At 38.4% G+C, this 19,158-nt stretch overlaps 1 protein-coding gene across 2 annotated transcripts in view; it reads right to left on the bottom strand.

Annotated features, from left to right (window-relative positions):
* Positions 1 to 3,210: 3,210 nt before the first annotated feature.
* Positions 3,211 to 19,158, bottom strand: part of LOC119739432 (chloride channel protein B-like) — a 92,654-nt gene continuing 76,706 nt past the window's right edge. For both annotated transcript variants that reach the window (XM_038214383.1, XM_038214382.1), the window contains exons 15-17: positions 14,678 to 14,777; positions 8,002 to 8,097; positions 3,211 to 3,807 (exon numbers count right to left, since the gene is read on the bottom strand). In XM_038214383.1, the coding sequence (XP_038070311.1) occupies positions 3,514 to 3,807; positions 8,002 to 8,097; positions 14,678 to 14,777 (490 nt within the window). In that variant the 3' untranslated portion in view covers positions 3,211 to 3,513. The remainder of the gene's footprint in view (positions 3,808 to 8,001; positions 8,098 to 14,677; positions 14,778 to 19,158) is intronic.

Consider the following 19,158-nt stretch of genomic DNA (forward strand, 5'->3'; position numbering starts at 1 on the left):
TGTCGATCGTATATTAGCATATTCATTACGTCACTCAGCGTAACTTGGCGTGGGTCTCGGTACAGTCTAAAAACAGATTGGAGGGTATTTATTAATTAATAACTCGTGAAGGATGCTATTACTCAAATTTTTAATGCACACCATAGTGGACAGGAACCTTCTTAATTTTTGTAAGGTTTGAAAAGATCAACAGCTATTGCAAACACCAGTGTTACGTTAAACTAGACTTATGTTTGTGGACAAACACAGGGCTGTTTCGGAACCTTTTGTGACATGTGACATTTAAAGTTTCAAGTATAAGTTCCATCCAGGAAGGATGTGTAGTTCTGTTTATAATAAATGGTGGCATATAATACGTGATTACATTCTGATAGGGCTTTGAGTTATGACGTCACATGTCACGTGATGACGTCATGGTGACGTCACATCAATTTCCATCTCTAACTATAATTTTCTTTTATAAATAACAACTTAGGCAGAGCATACATCGTTGAAAGCAAGTTCACATGTTTCACCAACTTTTAATTACAAGGCACTTCCGGTTTCAACCTGAAGGAATGGTCACATGAATTTGCACATAATATCAAAATTGAAGACCCTGGATTATTCTATCAATTCCTGCAAAAGTCATGTTCAGGTCTGTCACGGTTGATTTTATATTGATTTTCAAAGATTAAATCTATTAATCTTCAACGTGACGTCATGTGACCCATGATGACATCATCATGACGCCACTTCATTTTTCATCTATAAAACATCCTGGTCTAGGTACGTACCAACTTTCAACCCAATCGGACCTGTCGTTCTGTAGATATAGGCCTTCAAAGCATGCACTTGTAATATAACGTCACTTGTCATCATGACGTCACTTGAATTTTCATCTATAACACATTCCGGTTTAGGTACGTACCAAGTTTTAACCCAATCTGACCTGTCGTTTTGGAGATATGGGCCTTCAAAATATGCACCTATATTGTGACGTCACGTGACTCATGATGACGTCATGATGACGTCAATGTTCAGCGCTCATCTGTAAGTGGAGGTCTAAGTGTGAGCCACGTATGAAGGCAATCGGATTGATTTTAGTGGCCAAAGTGCCGGTAACAAAAATATGTGTACAAATGCTATGGGTAAAAATGACTGGGGGAAAAAAAAGAAAAAAAAAGCTAACGAAAACAAAGGCTGTTTCGGCAGGTTGCCAAAACAGCCAAAAATACACGTAGCCAGGCCTATTTTTTCTAATTTCAACGAAAAGTAATGAACATATCACTTGCGATTTTAGCACATACTTGGATCATTATAAGGGAAATAAACCCTGAAAGGTGCACGAAGATACTGTCTTCCAAACGGGAGAAATTAATTTTCAAAGATTTTGCCCACCAACGTGAACATGTCTGTGTGCATGTAGTTTCGTTCAAAATAAAGTGTTGCGTAGCGTTTAGAAATGGCCCTTCGCAACCACATGGCTTAATATACAAGTACCATACCAGAAACATATCTTGCCTCCGTTCACACAATTTTCATAAACTATTCAACGAATTGTTACAAATACTTTCTATAGTGCATTTACTGACAACGGCATGGCATTTGTTCAATTTTGGTAAAAAAAAATTTGGTCAATATTCGGGAACCAACTGACTGCAGATTCCAGTGAAATGGAGTTCAGCCAAGCTGAGTTCATTGGGACATTAGTATCACTAACTAGGGTAGGTGTCGTTGGTAGATTTTTAAATTTTAATGCTGGGTTTTGCACCTCAGCTTATCGGCCCAGACTCAAATCCACATCCTGCTTACAAGATGCTTTTTAAGAAGGAAAAATGTTCATGGCAAAGTGAATGCAATAGAAAAATTGTGCTACAAGCAAACATGGTTTCAGAAATTAAATTTAATGTTCCCTGGACCACCAAATATCAACATTGATCAGTTCAAGTATCCCTACCTCTATCCATGTTTTTCAAAGGTGATGTGCAGATCACACATGTCACTTTTTTTTGCAGTCAACCCCTATATGTTTTGTTCTTATTCTTGTAGAAGCTGTTCATTTTCAGTTGAAGAAATGATTGATTTCTGGAATGTACATGTATTTGTTTCTATGAAACAAATTATGACCTTATTTGATCCTGGATGACCTTTGACATTACATTGTGAAGACAACACATTAGCAGCCCCAAACCTTTATTCTCAATAACATAAGTGAACACCCATTCATTTCTGTCGAAAAAAAAAGAGTTAAATTTGGTGCATTTTTAAACGACCTCAAATGACCCCTAGATGACCTTTGACCAAATTTCTGAAGATTTGTCATGAACCTCCACCCAAAGATCACTCTATCCAAGTTACATTAAAATCCATTGAATTCTATAGACAAAACGTTTGGACAATGATCTCCAATGACCCCTACATGACCTTTGACCTCAGTAATCCTATGAAGAATTGTGTCTTCCCACCCAAGGGTCACTGCATCCAAGTTTCATACTAATCCATGAAAGCATGTTGAAGTTTTACACTTTTTTTCAAAAATGTACCCTAAACTTTAAACATACGCGTGGACACGGATGTTCCAGCGGATGGAAGTTCCAGGGGAGGAGCATTGTTGTCCTTTTATCCCTATTTCTAAAGATTTCAATTGTGGAGTACTGTTCCTCACAAGTACCTCTAGTGTGTATGGCCGTGCGAAGATACAGACATCCAGAATTTAGGAGTGGTATGTGTCCCCCAAAACTTTTTTTAAGCTACACAATAAAACGATCTTCATTAACCAGTTCACATCGGATGACTTGTAAGTTGTATACACACAAAGGTTTTGCAGTATCTGGAACGGATGACTGATAAACATGCAATGAGCGAGGCCAAAAATATCAGAGTGTGTACCCTGCCGATGACAGCCTGAACACGTCTTCGGGTCCAGTCAATGTCAAAATAATCCCAGCGTGAACTGGTTAAACAACATGATTGAAAAAATTGCCAATTAAAAATGTCAACAAAAATTGTATGTGCAAACTGGGGCAAGTTCGCGCAAGGACTATAGTTAACCATTGGTCGACTAATGCTTGCCCGAACTCTGTCTAGTCGACGATGGTTAACTACGCTAGTCGACTATTTGGAACCAACCTACTGGGGTTGGTTGCTTCGCTGGTAACCTTAGCCGCGCGCGTTCATAACGCACAGCAGGGAGCCAGGATCCAGACGTTTTGCAATGACATTTTGACCAGCGTTCGACTAGAGACGTTCGCACTTTGCTATTAGTGCGCAGGCGTAAGGTACGTCACAAATAAACCACTAGTCGACTAATGGTCCTTGCCCGAACTTGGCCCCAGTTGATATGTATTTTAAAACAACATACATTTGAAACACTGAATATGAAAGATATTCCTATAAAAACAACTTGATTTCTTTGAACTTTTACCACAAATTCAATTTATTTTCTTGGAACAATACTTCAGTCAAACTTATTAGTTATATAATAAATTGTCTCAATTACTAAATTTATTTTCTTACAATTATGAGTACTGTTCAACATTGAGAGGCATTTCCTCCATGATTAGTTACCTCATCAAGCTCCACATTAGACTTCACAGATGAGGGACTTGGCAACCTAATCCCTTCTAGTCTGTTGGCCAGCACAGCCCCAATTTTTTCCTCCATCTGGAAACCCATCAAGTCCTTACGTGTAATGATGCCTACAACATTGTTGTAACCATCAACAACAGTCAGATGACGTAATCCAAGGGTGCGCAGAATGATGTATGTCCGGTGGAGTGAAAAGTACTGTGGAACTGCAGGTGCTGATACATTAACATAGGGCACCTGATGATAAAACAGAAATTATGTAACTGCAAATCGCTGACACCACATTTATGCTTTGAATATATATCCTTTTTTTAATAATTTCCCAATGCATCGTAAACCAGTTGTTTGCTGACTACAACTATTTTAAAAAGTTATTCCAAACGATGCAAAGTTTGATACATCAAAATCAATTTAAACATGCAATCACAGTTTTCTTTTAATTATGTTCAATGTTGCCTGAATAATACAATGTACACACAAAGTGTGGATTCAGAGAGGTTGCTGGGGGGGGGGGGGGAATCTAGTTCCCTGTCTCCATTGTCATTCAGACTTAAAATATTCATACCTTTTTTGGGGTAAGTCAATTGAGTTTTTTGATAATCGTGTGTTCAATCACAGTCTATGCACTGAGCTGCTAAACAGCGATTTGAAAATCATGATGTGTGCTCCCAGAGGTGATCCAATCAATGGCTTTAAATGGGAGCTAGCTACCGGTCCCCATATTTTTAGGGGGCTATGAAACAGTCAAGGGGGGGGGGGGGGTGTGTGTCTCACAACGCCCCTTCTGCCACCCCCCCTCCACCCAAGGCTGCCTACGTCAGCGTCCCAAGTGTGTGATAGTACCTTCCTGGTTTTGTGTGTCGCCTGCGCGTATGAAGATGCCGGGAGATAGTAAAAACTTTCACAAGGTTGAATTGCTGGAATGGACCAATGAAATGCCGCAGCTTGCTGATGAATATTTAATTTGTATTTGTTAGCAAACTCTCATAGCTAACAATTGATTCCCAATGTAAACATTTATGACAGGAACATATTTTTGAAAGGGTAGCAATTGGAAAACTAGAAATGTGTTTGTGGACAAACACTGAGCTGTTTCAACCATTTTAGCAATAACTGCCGTAAAAGGAGTTTCATCTAAGTTGAATGAACATATGTGCATGAGTATTCTATAAATGGTGGTCTAAGTGTCGATCCGATGTAAAAAAACAACCACCATTTTTCATGACTTCATGGTGATGTCACACCTTGTACGAAATTTTCTATATCCACCTTCAACCTAACAAACCTTTTGCAAAAAGAATTTCGAATTTACCACGTTCCATGGATGAGATATGAGTAAAAGGTCCAACAATTGAACAATTGATATAAAATCACATGATGACGTCATCGTGATGTCACTGCTATTTTTGTCTATAACACTTCGCGGAATACCTGCATACCGAATTTGAACCCGATGAGACGTCTGGTTCTGTAGATATAGGGACTTAAACTATGCAAATTTAGGATGACGACACGTGACATGTGATGATGTCATGATGACATCATGATTCGGCCTGAATCTTCAGATGGTGGTCTAAGTGTGTGCTAACCCCATAAATATATATAATTCAATTTTTGGACCTTTTAGTCATATCTCATCAACGGAAAGTGGTAAATTCAAAGTTCTTTTTGTAAAAGGTTTCTTAAGTCATAGATAGTTGCACACAATCTCGTGAAATGTGTGACGTCATGACGTCATCAAAAACTTGATTTTTTGATTCACATATAAGGGTATGTCCGATTGTTTTGAAACTTGGTGGGTAGGTAGGTATTGATAAAAGCATTCAAAATCAATTAGCAAAAATTACATAAAATATGGTCTGATCGACTTCAAACCTGGCACACACTTAGCCCCATAAATGTGGCCAATTTACTGGACAAAAACAAGTCAACATGTCAAACTTTGTCAAATTTTGATTTTCACATTTACGCTTAGTTTGTAGTTTATTTTTGCTTTAGAAGCTTACTCACCCTCTTTATAGGCTAATCAGAAAGTGCTGCTTTTTTCAGATGTCTAATTTTCATGAAATTTCATGTTGAAATTTTGATACGTAAACGTGCGCAAACGAATCTGGAAATTTCAGGAAAAATAGACATCTGAAAAAGGCAGCACTTTCTGATTACCCTATAAAGAGGGTGAGTATACTTCTAAAGTAAAAATAAACTACAAACTAAGCCCAAATGTGAAAATCAAAATTTGACAAAGTTTGACATGTTGACTTGTTTTTGTCCAGTAAATTGGCCACATTTATGGGGCTAAGTGTGTGCCAGGTTTGAAGTCGATCAGGCCATATTTTATGTAATTTTTGCTAATTAGAAGAAAATATTTAAATTAAAGAAATTAATTTAAAATCAGATGATGACGTCATGATGACCTTACTTCAGATTTTGAATGCTTTTATCAATACCTACCTACCCACCAAGTTTCAAAACAATCGGACATACCCTTATATGTAAATCAAAAAATCAAGTTTTTAATGACGTCATGACGTCACACATTTCACGAGATTGTGTGCAACTATCTATGACTTAAGAAACCTTTTACAAAAAGAACTTTGAATTTACCACTTTCCGTTGATGAGATATGACTAAAAGGTCCAAAAATTGATTTATATATATATATATATATACTGTATATATATCAGGGGTGTGAAATCTCTGCTTTTAAGCTGATTTCAGCTTTTTTTGGTTTGGATTCCAGCTTTTTTCCCTCACTTGCTGTGTACAAAAGTATAGTAGATTTCCAAAGTTCAGCTTTTTTACACCTTTTTCAGCTGTTTTCAGCTATTTTTATCAGTGGTCACTCACACCCATAAAATTACATGATGACGTCATCGTGACGTCACTGCAATTTTTGTCTATAACACGTCCCGGAATACCTGCAAACCAAGTTTGAAGCTGATCGTACCTCTGGTTCTGTAGATATCTATAGGCCTTAAAATAAGCACTTTTCGGATGACGTCACAATGACGTCATGATTCGGCCCAGACTGGGACCGTGAGTGCATAAAGACGTGCAAAATTACTATTGACGTTTTTTTACTCACCATTTGGCTAATTAATGCCCACACAACACATACATCAAAATGATATAGTTGCAAGCATGTCACCTGCGAAATTTGAGACCTTAAATCCAATTTTAAGGCAAGATTTTGGCAGTTCAAAAACCATCCACATCAATCTCCATGCTCTGGAAATGTGTGTGTGATTCCCAATGTATTCTGGGTAGGTGTAGGTTGAGCCTTGCAGCTTACTTGTTTTTTTAATCGATGGCCAAATGAACATAGCGCCCTCTGTTAAAAAATGAAACATTTTGCATTCACTCAGATCAACAAGAGGGCGCTGTTTTATCTACACTATGAAAATGTTATAGCTGAGGAGTCTTTTTGCACAATGCATTGCAGTACACATCAATGTGATCTCTCACGTATGGATTTCGATAACTCTCTGCAAAATTAGAATTAAAAGCTGAATTTGGTGATGCAATGCTCACAACAGCAACTTTGCGAGGCAAAAGTTTCAGGGATTATTGAAGAAACTGTAGTGAGTAAGATGCTTGCAAATTTGATTCACACTGGTTATATTATGCAGCACAAACATTTGCACGATATGGATACCTTAAGTTTTGGGACTCTCATACACAGTATTGAGAGTCCCAAATTTTCGGACTAGATTCGGCCTGAATCTTCAGATGGTGGTCTCAATGTGTGCCAGGTTTGAAGGCGATCGGATGAGAAAAAAGTCCCAAACCCGGAAAAAAGTGGAAGAAAAAAAAATGTAAAAAGAGAAAAAAAAATTATAACAAAAACAAGAGCTGTTTCGGTGTGTACACCGAAACAGCTAAAAATATCATTTAATCCTCCTGAATAACATAACAAATGTCAAGTACTGTTTTGCCCAAATTTCAGGCCCTATAGAGTATGAAGGGAAAAACGTAATTTCCTGAAGTAAAAACATCATATGACTGTTTAAACAAGTTATTAAGTTGCTGCTAATACAGGTCTACAGTTTTACTCTTTGTAGAGAAAAGTTTACACTAATGCTCCTTAAATTATGGAATTTATGGATACAAGGGTTGGCTCTGAAGCATTGAATATTACATTTTTTAACAATCACATTGACCCAAAAAGTTGTGAACCACAATGTTTCTTAGAAAGATGAGCATTACAGTTATTCAAGTGAAAAACCTGACTCTAGTAACATGTCATGATTCCTTAATCAGAATTTTATTCAACTTTACACAATATTTTGTTCGTTTAAGAACTGTTCTTTTTTTTGGGGGGGGGGGGCAATATGCATGACAGATGGTCCAAAAAGTGGGATTCCTCTTATAACTGGAGAGCACCATTATATCTGAATTACATTCTATATACATGTACATACATATTCTTACCAAATTAATATAGAGATCCTGATATTGTGGGTCTTCACAATAGGTATGAAACAACTGCTCAGCTGCAACTGGATCCACAAGCTTCTCTGCCATGACCTGAATTAACACAAAAACACATTTTAACTTTCACATCATGCTGCACAATTTTAGCTCAGTCCCCCCCATCACAGACCAAAAATTGCCTAATTGCTGCAGGTTCTTTTTTCTTGGAAACATAAAAAATATGCTTGAATAAAAATGAGAATACTTCTTCAGTGGCTGTGGATGAAATGCTATTTGTGAAAAGGAGAAACCCTATTAGATTCTTTTCACATTAAACACTGCATACCTACAGCTTCAACGATACACTGGATAGTACATTAGATTCCTCTCCCACAAATTGAAGTATGACTGACCATGCAGGGTCTGGCAACTAGTCCATAGAAGGTTTCATTTGGGCCTAGATATTTCACTTCAGTTATCTTCAGTCAAATCTGAATACTGGGTCTCTGGAGGACCTGACATGACTCAGACAGGTGGTATACTATGCCATGCCAAGTTTACGAATGTAAGCGGGTGAAGCACTGTGTATAAGTGACAGAAAACAACCCAATATGAGAACTTTATTTCAAGTACAGTCGTACCTAAAACGCTTTGATCATTGCCCACTTTTCCCGTCTTTTCAAGTTGTAAATATATTGCTGCTAAACAATAAAGAAGAAAAGGTGTAGGTGTATGTATGGGTGCTCTAACCTTGCATACTCTTTGTTGACCTGTGAACAAAAGAGGTGCAGGTAGCGTGAATGTTTTGTGGACTTGCACACGTCCACACTAGGTTTCCCCATAATTGTAACATCGACTCGAGTCAATGATTCCGACGTATAAACACTGTATACTCAGTGTGTTACCTCCCGAGTGAAAGATTGAAAAAATCACTCAGGTGGGACTCGAACCCACAACCTCCTGCTTTCTATTACAGACATCTTACCACTCGACCTCTGAGCTTGCGGGATCAGTAGGCCATGAAACTATTCATAAGATGGAATTTGCGTCGGGGTGATGAAAATTCAATGTTGGGTTTTACCCTTCAAGAGTCGATGACTCGTCACAACTTTTGGTGACTCAACTCTACTCAAGTCCCTTAGACTAAATGACTTAACTCACTGCGAGCAAACGACTTGACTCATCTCGAGTCCCTCATCAGAAGACTCGACTTGACTCGACTTGAGTGGAGGCTATTAAGACTTGAGTCCCAAAAAATAAAAGCAACACCTTGCGAAAAATACTTGCAATGAGTTACGGTGCAAATTTTATGTTCATGTCACTTTGCGAATATAGAAGGGTACAGCGGCCGCTTGTCGTGTACAAACAGACTACCACCTTGTGGTTCTGCAATGTACAAAATACTATCCCGGAACCGAACTTTAAACACATTTTCCAATTCGTGGTTTCATCATTGGCTTAGGGCAATTTCTCATTGAGCTCTTGGATTTGAACGCCGGTATTAACTGTTAGTGATTCAAATGACTTTCTCTACTGTCTTTATTTGTTGTATACATGTAGTGTTTACATTTTCGGGACTGGAATGACTCAAGCTAAATATTTGACTTGACTCGACTCAAGTCACAAAAATCAGTGACTCATTACAACTCTGGGTTCCCCCTCTCTGGAAAACAGGTTTAAAGGCATTTTTGGGGTTGGGTTTGTTTAGGCCCCTATCCATCACAAAATAAAGAGGAACACTCAAGAAAATCGTGATAAAAAAGAAATATCGGTTGAAAGAGTGTTCACAGTGCAAATAAAATGATTTTTTTTCTTTGTTTTTCTTTTACTACATGAATACAAAAGAATGACCACAGTAGGTATGGAAGGAAAGACTGTTTGTGTTCCTGAGTTGTTCAAGTGTTGCTCGACTGCTTGTGATTGACAGGCAGCCAAGCTGCATATCTTGCCCACAAAGCGGTTGATGGGCGGCAAAGCCGCTCCCCCCTCTTGTTTTGTTTTCACAAATGCAAATTTATTTTCATATTTATAGCCATGGTGCGTCATACAGATTTGTACAGAATTGAGAAAAATGTGTGATTTCATAGTGAGATCATTAAAATGTGATTTTTTTTAAAAACACACGTAAGACAAGGGTTCAATCATAATGAAACCTGCTGATAACAAAGAATATGTTGCTAAACTGCAAAATGCAGAGTGGCATCATGATCACATTATTGTTATCGCACTGTAATTAGAGCAATTTCAAACTTTGTTTATGTACAAAGTACATTGAATGATTATGATGTCATGATGACACTATCTTGTGTCACGTGCCATCAACTTAGCATTTGTCATAGTCCTGTATCTAGAGTACAAGATTTTTTTTTGCACATTCATGCGAACAACTACATGTTATGTTATCATGTGATTTTTGTGTGTGTGGATTTTAGTTTTTCCACGCCCAAAGACCTTGAAACCTACTTCTAAATTATTAATATTCTTATTTATTCGGCCAAATTACAAAATACAACAAGCAATCCACAAAAATAAGCAAAATTACACAAAAACAACTCAATCTAAGCTGGCCAGGATTGACAAGTATAATAGTAATAATAAAATAGTGTAATAAAACACTGTGACTCAAAGGCCTGTCAATCCTAAATTCAGCAACCATGTCAGATCAATCAGTCAAAGGATGGAGCAGAAAATGTATGTGGATGCGACCCTTAAGTTTTGATCCCAATATACCTAATTTGCATTAATTGTTAATCCCTGTCGTGTAATATATTTATTCCCAATTTTGGGTATTTTCTTTATTTTTGAAAAGTTTATTTTGGTGATTCTACTAACACATCCTTACTGAAATAACATTTTCTAAAGTATATAAGTGACTGAATAATTATGAGGACACAGTCATGATCCAAAAATGGCTACCATTATACCCTAAAGTTGCATGCATTTACCTTGTCTCCAGATATCATCAAGTAGTCTTGCCAAACCTCAGTATTGATGAGCTTCCACTTCCACCAAGTTGCTTAAGCCCCTGTCACACCTTTGCGTATCCTAATTCCTTATGAATTCCTTATCAAAAATTTTCAATACGCAGCCGTACGCTCAATTAACGTCGAAATGTTTTGATCACTTTGACTTATGTGCGACGCACATCTAGCGTACATTGCGTATGAGATGCGTATGAGTTGCGTATGCAGTGCACAACAGTATTTTTCGGGCTGCGAATAGGTCAGTATGCAGTGTGCATGTCGAGCGTATTCCGGACGCACCCGACTTATACCGACCGCATGCTCGACGCACTTCTGAGCGTATTCCCGCCGCATTTCCGCCGCTCGCCGTTCAGCGTGCGTTGCATCTGCGCTGCAAGTACGCTATGTATACGTCCAATACAGGCAGCTCATATGCTGATGGGGTGCGTCACGAACACATAGCGTACTCGTAACGCACTCGACCGATGCGGGACTGATGCGCTGCGTATTTATAACTTATGACCTGCGCAACAGCGTACGCAGCGTAGTTTTGTGCATGCCCAAAACTATCCTGCGTACTGGGCCGTACCATGCGTATATCTGCGTACATAAAACCTACACAAAACGATAGAGATGCATATGAGGTGCGTATTGTGCGTACGACTGTGTATGAACAAAATGTCAATGCGCAACTCATAAGGAATTAGGATACGCAGAAGTGTGACAGGGCCCTTACTAGCACAATAGACCCTATTGAAACCTTATGAACAATGATGACATTGTGATATTAAGTTCAGCAAACAAAAACGAGGAAAAACAAGCTGGCTGTCCGTAAACAGGGCTTAAATTAGACAAAGGGTAGCCTAACATGGGAGACTTGAATAAGTTCAAGGAAATCCACCAATAATTATGTCAATGTCAATATGTTTTCTGTCCATTAATTTTCTTTCCAATAATTTTGGGAATTTCCTTGAACTTTTCAAGTCGCCCATGTTAGGCAACCCTTCACTGATTATGCCAATTAACAAACACTTCGTTTTCCCCGTTTTTGTTTGCTGGGCTAAATATCACAACGTTATCTTTGTTCACATGATTTTCTATAAGGTTTTAATTGGGTTACTGTGCCAGTTAGCAACTTGATGAATTTGAAGCTCATCAATACTGAGGTTTTGCAAGACTACTTGAAGATATCTGGAGACAAGGTAAATGCGCGCAACTTTTGGGTATGAAAGTAGCCATTTTTGATCGTTACTATGTCCTCATAATTATACAGCCACTTATATGCTTTGGAAAATGTTATTGAAGTAAGGATGTGTAAGAAGAATCACCAAAATAAAATTTTCAAAAAATAAAAAATAACAAATATACCCAAATCTTGGGGAAAATATATTACACGACAGGTGTTATCAATTATGCAAATAAGGTATATTTATGGTCAAAATTAACAATGGTATCCAACCACATCTTGTTTGTTGTGGTTCAAAGAATTGATCTAGCATGGATGCCAGCTATTACCAAAACATACCGTGAAATTATTTTCTAGAGAACTTTACCACATTTGGCTGGCCTACTGTAACGCAAACTCCCTTGCGGTACCTGGGTACAATGCATTGTACGAATGCGCTATGCGTGCGCACCGCATTGAGTGCAACCATGTCAGCACACTCTGCAGTAATAAAGTTAAGTTTCAAAGACCACACTGAATTCCATGACCGGAAGGCAAACAATTTGAAGCACTCTGCGATCTGCAGATTTTGCAAGAGTAAGCTCACAGAGTGGGCTGGCACAAGGTTGGCTTTTAAGAGTCACCTCAGCCGAGTTCATTAGGCAAAGTAAGTCCGAGTCACTACGGCTAGGCCACTGACATGTCGCATCCTGCCGCACAACAGAGTAGGACTAGGACATGGCAGAGTGGGACTAGGACTAAAAAATTCTTTCGTTTTGATATGATACCAACTTAACCAAAACATGAAAAATGCCAGGCATGACTTATAATTGTTCAAATAATGCTTATTTTCATGGTGTTTTAATTTCTAATGCCTGTGGAAAGCGGCATTAGGTCAAAAGTAAAAATACAAAATAATGTTGAGAAATGCCAAGATTCTAATAAACTCTGTGAACTGCAGCCTATTGGGCTGTACACATACATTCCATTCCATGTACACATGAAGGCCTAAGTGCAATAGTCATCCAAACTGTTCCGGTTCCTGACATCAACACTCGGGTACCCGAGTGTGGATGTCAGGAACCGGGTCCAGATTATAGAATCGGGTACATGTAACCAACTGTACAAATTACCAACAAATTGATTTTTCTTTTTTTTTGGCATGTAAACCAATAAAATATTTCAATAAAATTCATATCTGTGTCTCGGGTGGTTTTATTTTATTCATACAATTCATGTTTTATCAAACAATTAGCGTTCATGAGTCCAGAATGACAATTAATTTGAAGTCACTAGTGTCGTCCTTGTAAAATCCAAGATGGATTTATGGGGTGCTGTGGTCCAATGGTTACGGTGTTCGACTCGTGTGCCGTGGTACATGGGTTCAAATCCTGACCGTGGGAACATGGTGCTTGTTCTCTTGAGCAAGGCACTTTACCATTATTGCTTCCTCCTTTGGATGGGATGTTAAGCTGTAGGTCGGAGGTCCCGTGTGTTGCACGCTAAAGAACCCAGTAACACTTATCACTAAGAGAAGGGGTTTGCCCCAGTGTTTCTGGCAGTGGCTGCAATAAGCACCGCAGCACCTTGTATACCCTTATAAGGTGCTACATAATGGGTCTCATATTTCTCATAAACTTCACTTACGGGTCATTCCGTGTCAAATCACCCCAAAAAATGGAAAGTTTAAACCCCATCCCCTCCAAATTGGGTCATATTAAGTGTATGGGGTAATTTTGGCTGAAAAAGCTGAAATCTTAAGTTTTAGCACCGTCGGACAAACGGTTTTTGCACTACCGTTCATCATTGTTGGGCAATTTTGGTCAAAATGGACGTGGCGGCCAATTATCAAATGACCATATCTCCATAATCTGTGGGCCAAATTTGTTTATCTTGGTTTCTTTGGAAAGGTAACATCGTAAGAGTTCCCAATTTGAGTATCATTTTTCATGCCAGAGTAATTTGAAGTATGATGACCTTTTGACCTTGAATTTGACCTTGAATTTGACCTTGTGGATCACGTGACCTTGAGACTAATTTGGATGAGAATTACACCTCAATATGTTTTCTACAAAATATCCAAAAAGTGGGGGTATAATTTTTTTTTTTTGGTTTCTAGCTCATCTCAAAGTTTGCATACTTGTTGCAAAATGTTTTTCGAAAAAGCCAGAAAAAACAGCGCGCCTTTCCCACATTGGTTTCAAATGCCGAAAATTACTGACTAAATAATGACACCACACAGGTTTGGAAATTTATCGACCATCCATGATATTTCGAAGTGAAATTTGAAGTTCAAAATCGTACAGCTGGTGCGTAATACTTTTGCACGTCTAGGTACGGACTGGTATCTTGCTGTCGAAGCACCGGTGAACACTCAAAACCGCAACTTCCGAGATGTGAATTTTAGGGTTAGGTTTCTTTTACGGGACCCAGGTAACCATATTTTTTCCATCGGGTACCCGGTTCCTGTACTATGCACAAGCCTACGAGACCCAAGGATGCATTTCTAAGGATAGCATAAAAAGAATGACATTGCATGAGCCCTTTAAATAAACTTAGTACTCACTGTTTGGTAATCAAGTTGAGATATATCTGGTTGATCTTCACTAGTGGAGTCAGCTGATTCAAATAAACAGCTATTCATCAACATGACACTCAGCTCTAACCTTTAGTAAACGAAATGTAAAATACAAAAATTTGTCATAAATCAAAACATGTCTTTGGAGAATACCGTAACTCTGCCCCCAAATAGAAAAAAAAACCACACAAAAATAATGCCGGAAAGTATTGCAGTGAACGAAATGATAACAAATTATGAAAATTAGTCAGTTGAATATTTCTCCCTTTTTATATAAATGTAAGGATAAGGCCAAAAAAAAAAAAAGTCGGTCTCTGGTCAGCGCGTGCATTGATTTTAATCATGCGCGTCAATCTTTTTTTTTTTCCAAAATGTTCCGCGGTAGCTCCAACAGCGCCCTCTATTGCCGCACCTCAATTTTTGTTACCAAAGAGCACCAAGGAATGGGAAATTGCACCAAGGCAAATAATCGAGAGCACCAAGGCAAATTATGGAGGACACCAATGTACATGAGGACACCAAGTAGCAAAATAGTAGCCCACCTTGTCTGTACAATCCAAGCTTGAAGAAAAAAAAAAAAAAGACGCGTCCCCACGTCAATTCCGGAACTTTGGTCTGACCAGAGACCGAATATTTTTTTTTTTTGGCCTAAACTAGATTTATGTTTGTGGACAAACACAGGGCTGTTTCGGCAATTTGTTGTATTTTTATGTCATGTTATAGACTGATGGGACATAGATGTGCAGTAGAAAGTTGCAAAGTGATCAGTGCCCATAGTTCCATAGATGTAGTCTTATAAAAATGCACCTTTAATGTGACATCACGTTTCATGTAAAGATTTTCATTTAACTTCCGGTCTGGTGATGTCACCAACTCCCCCCCCCCCTCCTTCAACTTGTTGTTAGCATGAAGTTGGTTGTATATATCAATTATAAAAAATTATTTCAGCAAACTTCGCTACACTCATCAACAGATTATTCATTAAAAAAAATTTCAACCTGCTGCTAAAGGGTGCTCTCACATTTTATGGCATCACCGTTAATTTCTTTGTAAAGAACAACTTAGCCAAAGCATACATGATTAAAAGCAAGTTCACATCTTTTACCAATTTTAAACTACAAGGCATGTCCGTGTATGCAATTCTTTCCAAGTCCTGTTTAGGTCTCACGGTTGATTTTATATTGATTTTCAAAGATTAAATCTATTAATCGTTAACGTGACGTCACGTGACCCATGATGACATCATTGTAACATCACTTCCTATTCATCTATAACACATCCTGGTCTAGGTGCTTACCAATTTTCAACCCAATCGGACCTGTAGATCTGGAGATATAGGCCTTTAAAATATGCACATTAAATGTGACGGCATGTGACTCGTGATGACGTCATGATAACGTAAACATTTGGCACACATCTTCAGATGCTGGTCTAAGTGTGTGCTGAGTATAAAGGTAATCGGATTGATGGCAAAGTGCCTTCCACAATGAAAATGTGTACAAATGCAATGGGGAAATGGCTGAAAAAGAAAGAAAGAAAAAAATGTATGTTTGTGCACAAACATGGCTGTTTCGGTTAACTGTTATTGTATTTTATTATGTCATGTAATAGACTCATAGGACAATCATCTGCAGTAGATTGATCAGAACTCTTATAGTTCTGTAGACATATAGGCCTTAGCAAACTGCACCTTCAATGTGACGTCACGTCATGTGACAACATCATCAATTTTCATCTAGAACACATCTAAGTTTAGGTATATACCATAAGGTTTTCACGTAGCATTATTTAGCAAGGATTTGTATTAAATGAACGTACCTCTTTTGTCCCTTTACAACTGGAGATACATGTTTTGGGGGGCAAAAAACAAGGCTGCCAATAATCCACATCGTTCAGGCTTGGCGCAGTTTTGGGAAAAAAAAGTTTGTACGTGACGTGATGTGCAAATCGCAATGCAGTCGACTCTCGTTAGTACAAACTCTGTTAATACAAAATTCTGGTTATAACAAACATAAAGCCTTGGTCCCGATTGAGCATTTATGTGCACAATGAATGGGACTGATGTTCCTCTTAATACAAAATTCTGATATAACAAACAATTTGGCTAGGTCCGAACGAGTTTGTTATAACGAGACTCGACTGTATATGATTGCGAGCGCAATATAGGGCGTGCAGTCTTCAAAATGTGCACGCAGTAAGCTCTGATAGCTGATCAGCGTCGTTTACGTGTTCATCACGGCCAGGGGTTAGTGTAAGGAATGCGCATGCGCCCATGGAGTCAAGGCTGGCACGATGACGATGTCGCTGTGTGGTCTGACGTTACCGTTTTCTCTGATTTTTGTCTTGAATATTCAAATTTCCCGAAGAATGTTCGTGTCGGTCGAGATTGTAAGTGGGTGCAGAATTCTTAATCCTCACTGGGGTCATCTCTTTACATGCTCCACCCTAAAGGATATTTTTTGAGAGTTTTAAGGGGATTGAAGCATCATCTGCAACATCAGCTGACATTTGAAGAAAAAAAAAAGTAGGAGAAAAAACAAATGTGTCGCCGCACCACTTTAGGGGCAAGCTCCCACCAGAAACCAGAGACTTTATTTTTTGACCTTATTGTCGCTGTGTGTTAAAAGAGGTAGAAATTTCTGTTAAAAAATTATGTAAATCATTCCCAATTAAAGAGTTACATGTATATTGCACATATTCAATGCCAAAATGCAGTAAAACACTTCAAGTCATAAGTATTAACATTTTCTCACCACATTGGCCTAACATGCTTTTCTTTTTCAATGCATTTTGGCGACTGAAAACCTTTTTTAGCATGACCCAAAATTTGTTTTCGATGATTAATCAAAAAAAGTTTGTTTGCATGACCATTATTGCATCAACTCCAATGTCTACCTCCTATTCCAATACACAGCACACAGGAACGTAATTATCTAAAAGAATTTTTTAAGTGGGATTGTTTGTTTGTTTGTTTTTCCTTCAAAGTGGTGAATAGTCATCCATGACTGAATACATGAGGGTGCAGGTAATGTACTTTAAGAAGACATTTGCCAAAATGCAACTGACTGGTACCCGATAGACAAGTTTCTGCTGGACATTTCTACCAAAGATCTACATAAAGTTTAATACATGTAACAAGAAATGAAAATTTGGTGTTGTCTCTGGTTTGGCTTCTGGTCTGAAATCATTTTTACGCAGATAACGTCAGAGCCAAAATGCCACATACAAAACTGTTCCAGATTACACAGGGTGCCCCCACTCCCAAAAAGTGTACTTCTGCTGTCCTGAGACTAAAACAACCTAAACCAATTCATGGGGAATTGTGTTAAAAGAAAAATGATACCAAGATTGCCCAACTTGGTCCAGTTGTTTTTATTCTAGAGTCTATTTAGTGAGACAAAGTCGGTAGTCCTTTCGTCCAAATGAATTACTAAACCGCACCTGCGAATCTTAATTTGATAGAGGGACTAATTGTTATGCAATAAAACCCACACGAAAGACGTGTGCTTCAGCAAAAACCACTGCACCAAATCGGGACATCTTGGATCATATTTCTTCTAAAAAGATTCTCCATCTATTAGTACAGCTGGTTTGAGTCTCAAGGTTGGGGAAGTATGCTCTTTCGTGTTTTTTGTTGTTGGTCTGACCTGTAAAGAAAACATCTAATTTTTGTTTCAAATCAGGACTTAAATTTAGCTCGAGTTCCACCAAGGGCTTAAAAAAATCGCCTGAAGCCAATGATGAAACCAACAATTTTGGAAATGCATTTAAAGTCTTGTTCTAGGAAGTGGTTTGTGCGCTACATTATAAAACCATAATGTGGGGCTAAAGAGTCTGTGATGCGGCATATATTTGTACACAATAAACAGCCACAACTTGATGGTAACGCGAAAATACGAGTGCGAACATTAAGAACTTTGTACTGTATTTTTGCAGTTTTGGGACTCGCCTGTCATTAGCCTTTGACTCGAGCTAATGTGTTTCTTCTAATGAGGAACTTAAGTCGAGTCGAGTCATTAGCTCATAGTGACTTGAGTTGAGTCAAATCAATTACCAGTTGAGAGTTCAGTTGAGTCGACCCACCAAAAATTGTGACTCGAGACGGACTCGAGTCGAGTCATTGGCTTTGAGAATTTCTTGAAAGCATTTTGTTTAGTCAAGCAACAGGCAAGGGCCAGCCAGCATCTGAATCTAAGAAATTTAAATCTAAACAGAAAGAGATGACTATCAGAGCCAACCTCATTCCCAGCACAGCTTCCAGTGGCCAAAATGGCAGACAAACATTTGGTAAATCAGGTTGAGGGACTATAGAGGAGTAGGAATTGAAGTTTTTAAGAAAATAAACCCACTGCCAATAATACAGCTCCTCAGCAGCCGGCTTGACTTTTGGGAACCTAAACTTAAGGATAAGGCTGACAAAGGAATTTTATGAAAAGTCTGGTGGGCGAAATGGTACGATTGGAGTTGGC

This window comes from Patiria miniata, unplaced genomic scaffold (genome assembly GCF_015706575.1).
Source record: "Patiria miniata isolate m_02_andy unplaced genomic scaffold, ASM1570657v1 HiC_scaffold_30, whole genome shotgun sequence".
Taxonomy (NCBI): domain Eukaryota; kingdom Metazoa; phylum Echinodermata; class Asteroidea; order Valvatida; family Asterinidae; genus Patiria; species Patiria miniata.